This window comes from Lytechinus pictus, chromosome 16 (genome assembly GCF_037042905.1).
Source record: "Lytechinus pictus isolate F3 Inbred chromosome 16, Lp3.0, whole genome shotgun sequence".
Classification (NCBI taxonomy): domain Eukaryota; kingdom Metazoa; phylum Echinodermata; class Echinoidea; order Temnopleuroida; family Toxopneustidae; genus Lytechinus; species Lytechinus pictus.
In genome coordinates this window covers 27792201-27803778 of record NC_087260.1, presented here as the reverse complement: position 1 = coordinate 27803778, position 11578 = coordinate 27792201, and the positions used below count along the sequence as shown (strand labels likewise).

Sequence of the window (11578 nt, the reverse complement as noted above, 5' to 3'; positions counted from 1 at the left end):
GAACTCATATCCTAGCCTGGATCTTCTGAGCACCTTAGTTAATAGTGTCATTGCCATCACAAACAGCAATGGAGATAGACTATCTCCCTGAAAGATTCCTCTCTTGATACCAACCTCTCCAAGCACTTCACCATTACTTTCCAACTTAGTTCTCCATCTCGCCATGCTTGTAATGAGGAACCTTCTGATATTGTTTGCTACCCCTAACATTTCCATAGACTCGATGATCCAAGAGTGCGGAACCATGTTGTATGCTTTCTTGTAGTCAATCCATGCCATTGCGAGGTTCGTTTTTCTTTTCTTGCTGTCTTTCATAATTCCTTTGTCGATGCATAGTTGTTCTTTTGTTCCTCTACTTCCTTTTCTACATCCCTTCTGTTCCCATTATTATTATTATTATTTTATAAATATTATCATTATTATTATTATTATTATTATTATTATTATCATTATTATTGTTGTTGATATTATTACGAATAATTTTATTATCATAATCATGTTCATTATTTATCATAAATATATTTTACTACTACTACTACTACCATTAGTATCATTTCTGTTATTAGTATTATACATAAACCATCAATTTGCATTAGTTTTTTACTATAATAATTATAATATTATAATAGTTATCTAATCTAAAATGAAAGTATTTCACCCCAAAATATTTTTAATGCCATATTGTCTACTCAACGTAATATTATCAAGGAGATCTCACATTTCAAAAATGTCTATTCCGAAAACAACTCACCATTGCTAGTATTTTCTTCTCTGAACAGGCTTTCACACTGATATCTTTGTTGAATGTGATGAGAGTTGTTCTGGGACCAACCCCATTTGCTGTGAGGATGTTAGCCGAATCTAACGTAGCCCTGCATCGTCTAAAGGTAAAAAGAAGGGGAGTTAAAGAGGTTCCATAACCAGACTGCCCACCCTAAAGTACCACAACTGAAATATTATCCTGTTTTATAAGTTATATTAGTGATTAAACTTTTTTGCTTGTTTTTTTTTTTGGGGGGGGGGTGGTAAGAATCGATAAATTTCTTCCCCTTTTACTTTGTTTTAACTTCTATATGGTCCATGTGTAGATATCGAGGAAGTAATCTGAGCCTATTCCATTCTGCCATGCTTGATTGAAATATAATTAGTGCAAATGCTTTACAATCAAAGTAATGTCAAGAAAAAATAATGAAAAGGAATTGCGATAAAGAAGACGACGACGAAGAAAAAATATATAAGTGTATAGGGGAAATTGCAATAGAGATGACGATGTAATAACATGAATAATGATGATAATAATGACAGACAATCATAATCATCACCTGATACAGTAAGAAGATGGTGGCCTGTAATTTCAATATTATTGAACATAATCATCATTCGTTGTCATAATCACCACCACCGTTATCATTATCATTGTTGTTGCCACCATCATCCTAAACGCCATCATCATCATCATCAATATCATCATCATTTTCATCGCGATAATAACGATGGTGGCATGTACGTATATGTATGCTAATGATGGGACATTGGGACTAGTTTAGAAATTTGATCCTGATATAAATTGATAAAAACCAATCAAGGGAAATTATCATCACTGACAGGAAATCATGATTCTGGAAAGGATGAGACCAAACGAGGTGCTGGAAGATAGCAGTGACAACATGTTGGAGATAAAAGGTGGTACGTTCGGCTGGGATGCTATCACAACTGAGAATTCAGGAGAGATGGAGATGGAGAGGGGACCGAGAAGGGAACGCCACAATAAAGATGGGAAAGACGATTTGGAAAAGAGAGTAGAAAATGGAAAAAGCCCAGGTGTGTAATTCCTCAGAACAATCATTAAGGTGGCGGTGATTACAGATGGTGATGATGACGATGATGATGGTGTTGATGATAATGACGACGATGATGGCGGTGATAAGATGATGAAAGTAGTGGTTGTGATGATGATGATGATGATGATGATGATGATGGTGATGATGGTGATAATGATGATGATGATGATGGTGGTGGGTGATGATGATGGTGATAATGGTGATGATGATGATGGTGATGATGATAATGACGATGATGGCAATGATGATGATGATGATATACTGATTCAGCACAAAGCAATTGCGTCCGACCGTTTATGACTCTACCCCATGCAGCATACAAGTTTGGTAATCATGATTTTGCTGCTGTTCCTGATAATATGGCATTTTAGCAATCACTTTGCAGACGCTTTCCATAACGCAGAAAATCTTTTGTCAGAGGCCCTTCATTACAAAGCAGCCTTTGTCGAAAATCGGCGAATCAAAACAGCACTGTCGTCTTGGACTCTGTACATATTTTCAATTTGTTTTTCGTCTGGTGTGAATCTTAAGACGATGTGCTGTCCCGATCCGCCAACTTTCGACAATGACCTCTATTTGTCCATCGTGATTTGATGGGCATTTTCAATGGATTCTGAACGTTGCAGAAAGTGTCTGCGAAGTGGATGCCAAAATACATTAATGATGCAAGTATTGACGATGATAACGGCCTTGGTGCTAATGACGATGGTGGTGATATGGGTGGTGGTAATAGAAGTGGTGATGATGCAAATTTTTTAAAAACCACCTTCCCTTCTTTCTTTCCCCCCAAAAAAATCCAGATAAAGGTATAAACCCAGATCATTCTAATTCATCGAATGGCCACCTGACTTCGGAAAATGGCGTATCAAGCTTTAAGTCAGCCAAAATCACACCAGCTCTTTTTGATCTCGACTTCAAACTCAAGAAGGTGAGGAATGATTGGGGCTATTTTCCCTGTGAAAATAAAAGCAAAGAACCGAACAATTTGAAAATGAAAAAGTAACACAAAGAAATATGACTCTAATTAGTCATGTTTTCCCTTCGTATAGAGGTCCATTACGAGTGCTCTTGAAGTAATATAAGAGTGGAATGGAAGCTTGTAACATCGTTAGTTTTATCATTCGGATATCATCTCGCAATATTTGTGGATAGAACAGTTTCAACAAAAGTAAATGACGAGTTATGCATATGTTTTAGACGCAGGTGGATATGTACATGTATGTATAGTATAGATGGATTGGTTAGGTAAGTTACTAAATCTTTTTACCCGTACAGGGGACTTTGAATGGTGTATGCGGTCTGGTCGGAAGCGGTAAATCCTCTCTCATCTCCGCCATATTGGGTGAAATGGAGAAGATAAGCGGAAGCTGCAAGGTCAAAGGTCGATTCGCGTACGTGGCCCAAGAGGCGTGGATTTTCAACGCAACGGTACAAGACAATATCCTCTTCGGTAAGAAAATGGATGCGAAGCGGTACGACGCGGTGTTGACCGCATGCAGTCTCAAAACGGATATGGAGATACTCATGGATGGCGATCAGACCGAGGTATTTACTTAAATTTCTTTCATTTTCTCCTGACGCTTGCTTTAATGACTGTTAATAAGGAATACTTTATCTATATCAGGATTTGTACTTTATTGTTCAATACATTGATTGTTTTGTAGTTGATCTAATAGGCGAATTATGTTGCTTAAAAGGATTAATGTGTAATTTTTGTCACGATTAACAACATAACAGGGTTTTTTTTTCTAGGCTTATATGCTTACTCAAAATAATCCTAATGGATATTCGCCACTTTTTAAACAATGGTTGAAAGTACTATCAATGTGGCCTCCCACCAGTCCAATCGTCTGCAAATTATACAATCTTGCCGCCGATAAACTACCTACATGTGTATATTATAAATTATCAATATAACATACTTTTATAAATGTATACGCATGCAACTTTGGGTGTGACTGTTCGCTACTTTTAACCGTCAAGCCACCAAATGCGATGTTTATTCAAAATATATGTAATGATTGTGTCAGTCTTTATCAAAGTGATTATGCTACAGTACACCAAAGAACCCGAATCCAAAATCTGACCATGGTGTGTCAAAGGGAACAACATAACAGACTTGGTCGGTCGGGACTTTTGTCAGGTGACTGTATAGCTACCATAGTTATTTTTATTAACTTCCTCAGATCGGCGAGAGGGGGGTCAATCTTAGTGGTGGTCAAAAGCAAAGGATCAGCTTAGCCAGAGCCGTATACGCTGATCACGATGTATATCTCTTGGACGATCCGTTGAGCGCCGTCGACGCCCACGTCGGTGAACAGATTTTCAACCGCTGCATCAAGGGAGCCCTCAAGGATAAGACAGTCCTCTTCGTGACGCATCAGTTACAGGTAAACCGTGAATGTCACTTCAAATCGATACCATGAGTAAATCACCTGGTGTGTGTTAAGAACGAAATTAAGAACGACTGGTGAACCTTTCTTGCGCTATGAATAATCACCAATGAACATTTAATGGTCAGTATCATTTACCACAAGAAATGATCACCAGTCGTTCTTTTGTCTCTCTTAACTTACGATCAGCTTTATAAAACGGCCCTCACGATCAATTTAACTGCCCAAATGGCCAATAGGCTTTTGATCCGCATCCTCCTACATCATTATCTAAACGCAATATTTGACTTTTCAGATAGTAGTTGGAAACAGTTGTATTTCTAAAAAAAAAAAAAGGGCAAAAGCAAGCCGAAACTTGTCAAAGTGGTCACTTCTTGTCATTTATATAAAAAAAAAATATATGAATAAAAAATATTATATCTATCGAGGAAAGACCGATCCGAGTCAGTACTTTTGTCTTCTCCTATTTACCACTGCAGTTTCTTCAGGACTGTGACACGATCTCGGTCCTAATAGAAGGAAGACTAGCCGAGAAGGGAACACATCGTACGCTGATGGATGAGGGTGGTGAGTACGCTCGGCTCATCACGGCGCATTACACCAAACCACAGGAAGAAGAACCACCGAAGGCTGAGGAACCGATGTCACCAAAACTTAAACGGTAAGGACGTCCTAGACAGAAGTATAAACGTTTTTTTAAAGTGGTTGGATATAGAAAATCACGATCAGACGCTGGTACTCTTTAAGTTTTTTTTAATTGAAAAGGGCGTGTGGGGTTAAGAAGGGGGGGGGGGCTTCACTCCCCCATCCTGGTTCCACTGCCTCCGGTAGAGCAGGAGAGATTTCCTCACTCGGCAACGGACATTATCACGTCATCGCATCATCTCGTGTATAGTAACACCTCACCCTTTCCCCTCCCTCCTGGATGGGTGAGGGGGCTTCAAATAGAGAGAATGCATATATTGCCTGTTTTATAGACATCAGTTTTGTCTTTGACTTTTGCAGACGGATCAGTCGTCATAAATCAATCAGCCGCAGCGTGACTAGTGAGGTGGAGGGTGAGAGTATGAATTCAATCGAAGAAGGTATATACATCGTCTCGCTTTAATCTTACCTACAATAATTATGACTGTCTCTGATATGAATTCGTTTTGTTTATGATTAAACTCTTTAATTTAATAGTAATTATTGCCTCTGATTTATCTTCATATCATAATTACACACGTTTACTTATTTATGTGTATTGTGATGCCGATGTCATGTCATAGAAACACAAAAAAATCACCCTTGATAGTCATGTGCAAGAGATTGACAGTTCATTTTGAATAGCATAATATGTGTTTTCTAATATCCTTTTTTATCTCTTATCTCCTTATCTAAAATAGAAGAGTGAATAATTTTTTGAATAAACTAGTTTTTAACTCTTGATGTTAGTCTTCAAAGTTTATGTTTTTATTGCATAACATGAAGACAGTGGATAGAATTGTATTAGTGTGCCTGTCTGCCAGATCACATTATGGCAAATTAGGGAATACGCCATCTATCGCAACACCCTCACTAAGGTGTGTGAGATTGTCTGATGGTCTGTGTCTTGTGGGTGTGTGCGTGCGCGTTTGTGCAATTGCGTTTTTACAACAGTGTATCAGTTAAACCTTTAATATTTTTTTAATAATAAGATTTTTGCTCCGCGACGTATGAACGGTTCAACAACAGAGAAAATGTATTGCCAAATATTCTTCATGACAAAGAACAAGCAAGAAGTTTTTGTCGAAAAACAACAGTTTTGTCTTCGACTCTGGACAAACGACATATTTGCAAGTTCTCGTCAGCTTCGAAACATATGACGAAACGGCTGTTCCGGTTTACCAAGTTTTGAAAAAGACCGCCTAGCTGTTCTTTGTCCTTTGACGGGCATTGTCAATATATTTATTGCATTCTCGAACCTTCCGTACGTCGCAGAGCGAGAACTAATGCCACCATCCAAAAGATTCACAGCCCCCGAATTTCTAGATTGATGTCTTGACAAAAGACGTGAGCTACTGCCGTGAAGGAATCCGTACATTCCCTCACTTATTTCTCCCTAGATATAAAGATCGTGCTTATTTTGTTTTCTCAGTTGGACAGCTGACCAAGGCGGAGGAGACTGGCGATGCTAAGCTGAGCTGGCAATCATATCACGGATACATTCAAGCGATGGGAGGATACTGTAATGCTATCGTGATCGTTGTATCATATTTCTTTGTGATTGGTCTGTTGACGGCGAACACGTGGTGGCTTAGTTATTGGATTGAAACCAGTTTGAACAGACCAGTGAGTCTCGTTATTAGTCCTTCAAATGGATCCTATTTTGGGTTATGTTTTTCTTTCCGTGTCTAGTTCTGCAAAGATGCATGGTAAAACAGTGTTGGCAGACAAAATTCAATGTGAAACATGAATGATAGAAATGACAATTAAGAATAAAAGAAATGACAATTAATGTTGTTCATTGTAATAAAATGATTGAATACCAATTTGAAATGATAAATTTGTCCCTTATACAATAAGAAAGAACTATCCCAGGAAAGTTTATGAAAAGCGCATGTAATGAATATGAAAGTTGTAACTCGTGTAAGATGAGCGGGATGTAGTTTCAGAAGCGTTGTAAAGAGACATATTTTAAACCAAGAATCCTGGAAACACTTGTTTCTGAACAACGATGCTATCATCATTCTGTTTGCCTTCTTGTTACTTTCCCTAGTACAATGAGACTCTGGGTGATCCTATACCAACTCTGGTCAATGATCCTCGATTAGGATTCTACATGGGAATCTACGGTGGATCACTGTTGGTCATCTTGATCTTAGCATTACTCAAGAGCGTTGTCTACTCAAAGGTAAAAAAAACAATTTCCAATAATATAAAACTCTAATCACATTTACATTATAATTGAACATATCATGGTGATACTTTGGATGCCGTTTGATGAATAGGTTGGTAGGCTAGTCTTGGTACCAGATGGTAGAACTTTATCCTCGTGTTCTTGATCGACATATTCTTCGAGGAACACAAACATGATTGTCTGAAGGCCTTCGATCCAACAGTTGGTCACAAAGTAGAATATACCCTGTTTTGTAAATCATTCACAGATATTTTACTGCCTGAGGAATGTAAATGCTTAGTTGATGACTTCCGGAGATTGCTTCTCCAATAGTTGACAATGTTAATAAAATATGTATGCCCTGTTTCGTTATGGTCCCAAACAGAAATAATGATAATAAAAAACCCTGCTCGCGCCGCGACAACAGCACTAGAAGGTATCAGCGGGCAAACAAAAATTCTATTGGAAAAAGTGATCCAATTGACATCACCACCGTCGGGAATTTTCTTCCTGAGATCGTTGTATATCTATTATCATAGAAAATTATGTCTGTTATTACTTAATTTCATCCAGACTATTTTAAAATGTTATCCCTTTCTTTCTTTTAAGTTGACGATGCGCGCATCATCCAGATTACACAACACACTCTTCAGTAAAGTGCTGAGAAGTCCAATGAGTTTCTTCGATACAACCCCGACAGGAAGAATTCTCAACAGGTTCTCGAAGGATATGGATGAGTGTGAGTTGGCCAGGTGACACGACATTTGCTCCTGCGACAATTGCTCCAGGCTATATTTCGTCGAAAATGTATGGTTAGAGTGCGATTGGGTTTTGGGTAGGGTATAATGTCGAATCCAGGGTTGAAGTTAGTCATTCGATTAGTGTGTGGAATTTAGAGCGGAGCACTTGTCGCCGGAGCAATTGTCTGGGAATCCCTTGATAAAATTTCTTATACCCTTATTTCCCAGTGGATTATTAAATTCTTTGATGATAGAATTAAGTGTCCTCGATTTTTTTTTAAATAACATTTCTCACTTTTCCGTTTTCAGTGGACGTCTTGCTCCCGATCAACCTCGAATTGTCTTTGATGAGCCTCTCGTTGATCACCGCCTCTCTCTTAACCATCTCCGCGGTCTTCCCGTACTTCCTAGCCGCCGTCGTCCCAATCCTCATCGTCTTCTATCTCATCATGAACTTCTACCGGAGGGGCGTCAACAATCTGAAGCAAATCGAGAACGTTAGCCGATCACCATGGTTTTCACATATCGGCTCGACGGCGATGGGATTGACGACCATCCATGCTTACGATAAAACCAAAGAAATGATCGATAAGTGAGTTTCGATAGTTTTCACTCTAAATATCTTGTATTGAACACTTGCCTCGAAGAAACTCAGGGCGAGGTTTTAGAATTTGACGTCAAATTTCAGATAAGATAGACAGAGTTCAGGACGAATCCAAAATGAAATTACAAATGAATTTATTGCGAACCTTACTGAACAAAAAGGAGTATTTATCTGATTATGATTCGCCATTAATTGCTACTTTAAAGGAAAAAGTTTTTCTCCACCATTTTCAGGATTTTATATGTTCATATTGAAGATTGTATTCTGCACTTCTAACCTAAAGGCATATACGCGTCAGTCAATTGTGATTTTCTAGCTTGGTACAGCGGTACATTGATAAACGTATATACTAACATATTGCAAATGTTCTTAGCAACTTGGAATATTGCAAAAGCCTTGTCAGAAATAGATTCCTACAGATCAGGTAGCTCGTCACTAGGCATGGCCCTGGGAAGAGGGGGTGGTGCGTAGGTTATTCTCCAAAGGTTATTCTCCAAACCCTCTGGAATTCTGGTGGGTGTGACAAAATGGATAAATGTAACCAAAATTACCAACATTGTATAGTAAATCCCTTTTGCTTGTCGAATTTTTGGGGACCAAAATTACCTCCATATTTGATATTGTAGTGAAATCTTTTTTTTTTGCTTGTCAAATTTACATCAGCACCTCACTTTTTACATTGAAAAAAAGTTTATCAGTTTGGAACACTTATTGGTCTATATATACAAACGGGCATTTTTGTCAGTTGTTTCCACCAATATTTCATTGAATATTTGATTGGAAGCGTCGTGGTGTAGCGGTTCCGACTCTCGGCTCGTGTGTTCGAATCCCCCGCGGCAATCATAGCGTCCTTTGGCAAGACGTCAATCTACACTTTGCCACTATCCATCCAGGTGTTATGGGTACCCGGTAGGATTCGAAAGCCTTTGTAGTGTACGTAGCAATGGAGGTTTAGGTTTAATGGAATGCTCGCTAGGGAGTGGAGAAAGTCCATACATACTGTGCGGGCATGCCAGGATCCGATGACCGGGGTTATTTTGTAGAGCGCATAGAGACGTCTTTCCGATGAACTTAAGCGCTATATAAAAGCAGGATGTTTATCGTGAATTGAATTTCACACTGATCTAATCGTCTCTCTAGGTTCATCTACCTTCTCGATATCAACGCCCACCCGATGATGTTGTTTCGCATGGCTAGTCGATGGGCGGGAGCTCGACTCGAGATCCTCGTCGTCCTGATCGTCACCGGGACCAATCTCATGGCCGTCCTAACCAAAGGTACTCTTTCGACGTCGACTGCTGGACTTGCCATCTCGTACGCGATACAGGTAGGATCTTGACAATATCTATTTAAATGTATTTTGTTTCTTTCGTTTTCATTTCATTTCATTTCTTTCATCCTAATCGTGACGGGGGCCCATCCCATTTTCATTCTTACCAGAGCTACCCTTGGTGATATCTTCTCTCGTGAACTTGCCCTCTTTCAGATGGGCATTGGTCCATGTGCTTCTTCCATTTCATTTCATTTTATTTCATCGCATCTCATTATCGTAAGCGTTTAAATTTTCGTCCCAATTTTTTACCCATTTTCATCCCACCTCTTGTCATTTTCCAAGATTTTTTTATGGGGTTGGGGTAAAAAGTAAAAAAAAAAAAAGGAAGAAAAAAACGATCAAGAATGGGCTAAGTGAAAGTGAGAGAGGAGGGAGAGATGCTGTTGTATACTTTTGATAGATATTAAAGATTCTGTTGGACACTGCGTTTTCTCCTCTTTTGAATTTGCAATAAACAAAGCAATTTTGATTTTTTTTTTTTTGATTCTCATTTTATTATTTTCGTTGATACTTTATCCTGAGCATAAACCAGGAATAAGCATAGTTCACGGGATGCAATAGAAATTAATGTATTCACACTGGCTTTCATTTGGTAAGCGGGGGTAGTTAATTCAAAAGAAAATTTATGAATTACCATGGAAACTTCTTCTTGCAACCTCCAGTTGACCGGTATGTTCCAGCTTTTAATGAGCACACTGGCTGAGACGGAAGGAAGATTCTTCTCGGCAGAAAGAATACTTGAATATAACAGGGTAAGAGTAACCTCGTAGGGTGTTTTCTTTATTAATTAGTAACTTCATATCTTTGATAAAGTATGTAAACACAAAAAAACGCGTTGGGTTTTGGAATTGATCGTTTCACCAATACCTCTCACAACTGAAATTCTTAAAAAGTCCCCAATTTCGATTTCCCTCAAATAAAATGTTACCTTTTTTTTCTTTATTTGGAAAAAAATATTGATAACAAAATAAAATCCTTGATCATTATAAAAGTCTCCATAAATACTGTATTGATTGATTCTCTTCCAGACACAGGCATAGGCCTACTTGTAAATCTTTATGTTTGATGTTAATATAATTTGTGAGCAAGTCATTCATGATGTTAGTCTTTTAATCTATCTCTCCCTTTATCTCTCTCTCTCTCTCTTCAAAGTCACTCGAGGATGAGGGGCCGGAAGTGGTGCCGGATAACCGACCTCCCAAGGACTGGCCAAGTGAGGGTGCAATCCGATTCGACAGCTATCGGATGAGATATCGTGAAGAGCTCCCTCTGGTTCTAAAGAATGTCAAATGCAAGATTCGGGCCGGGGAGAAAATCGGCATTGTTGGTCGCACCGGGTCAGGTAAGAACACATTCATCTGTGTCGTTCTTACACCTTAAATCATTTTGACATGATATGACATCACGATTCATATGTCAGGTTTCCAAATGAGCTATCACCTCTAATCAAACACGAATGAAGCATCCAGAATCAATGCAAAACTGATATAACCGAAACTGCCGGTAAAGAGTTCAATGTAGCAGACCAGACAGGAAAATGCCTAATCATCCTCTGATGAAAGTGAATATAACAGATCCCCTCTTCCATATTTCTTTCTTCTCTTTTCCCTCTTTTTCTTTCCTTTTCTCATCTCTCTTGTCTCCTTCTTCGTTTCCTTCTTCACCTTCTTCTTCTTCCTCTGAAATGATAATGATTTGATCCATTTGATTCTCCCTTTGTTTTATTAACAACCCCCAATAAAACAGGAAATAGAGTTTGACAACACGAAAGCACGTATCAACGAATCCATAAAAGCTATCTCACCGATTT

The 11578-nt window shown here is 38.6% G+C and overlaps 1 protein-coding gene across 1 annotated transcript in view; it reads left to right on the top strand.

The window, feature by feature from the left end:
• Window positions 1–783: 783 nt before the first annotated feature.
• The window catches only part of LOC129279388 (ATP-binding cassette sub-family C member 5-like), a 15851-nt gene continuing 5056 nt past the window's right edge, over window positions 784–11578 (top strand). The window contains exons 1-14 of the mRNA XM_054915481.2: window positions 784–887; window positions 1608–1821; window positions 2642–2769; window positions 3117–3386; window positions 4028–4231; window positions 4714–4895; window positions 5240–5319; window positions 6351–6544; window positions 6972–7106; window positions 7701–7830; window positions 8141–8423; window positions 9576–9762; window positions 10431–10520; window positions 10921–11110. Of these exons, the coding sequence (XP_054771456.2) occupies window positions 810–887; window positions 1608–1821; window positions 2642–2769; window positions 3117–3386; window positions 4028–4231; window positions 4714–4895; window positions 5240–5319; window positions 6351–6544; window positions 6972–7106; window positions 7701–7830; window positions 8141–8423; window positions 9576–9762; window positions 10431–10520; window positions 10921–11110 (2365 nt within the window). The 5' untranslated portion in view covers window positions 784–809. The remainder of the gene's footprint in view (window positions 888–1607; window positions 1822–2641; window positions 2770–3116; window positions 3387–4027; window positions 4232–4713; window positions 4896–5239; window positions 5320–6350; window positions 6545–6971; window positions 7107–7700; window positions 7831–8140; window positions 8424–9575; window positions 9763–10430; window positions 10521–10920; window positions 11111–11578) is intronic.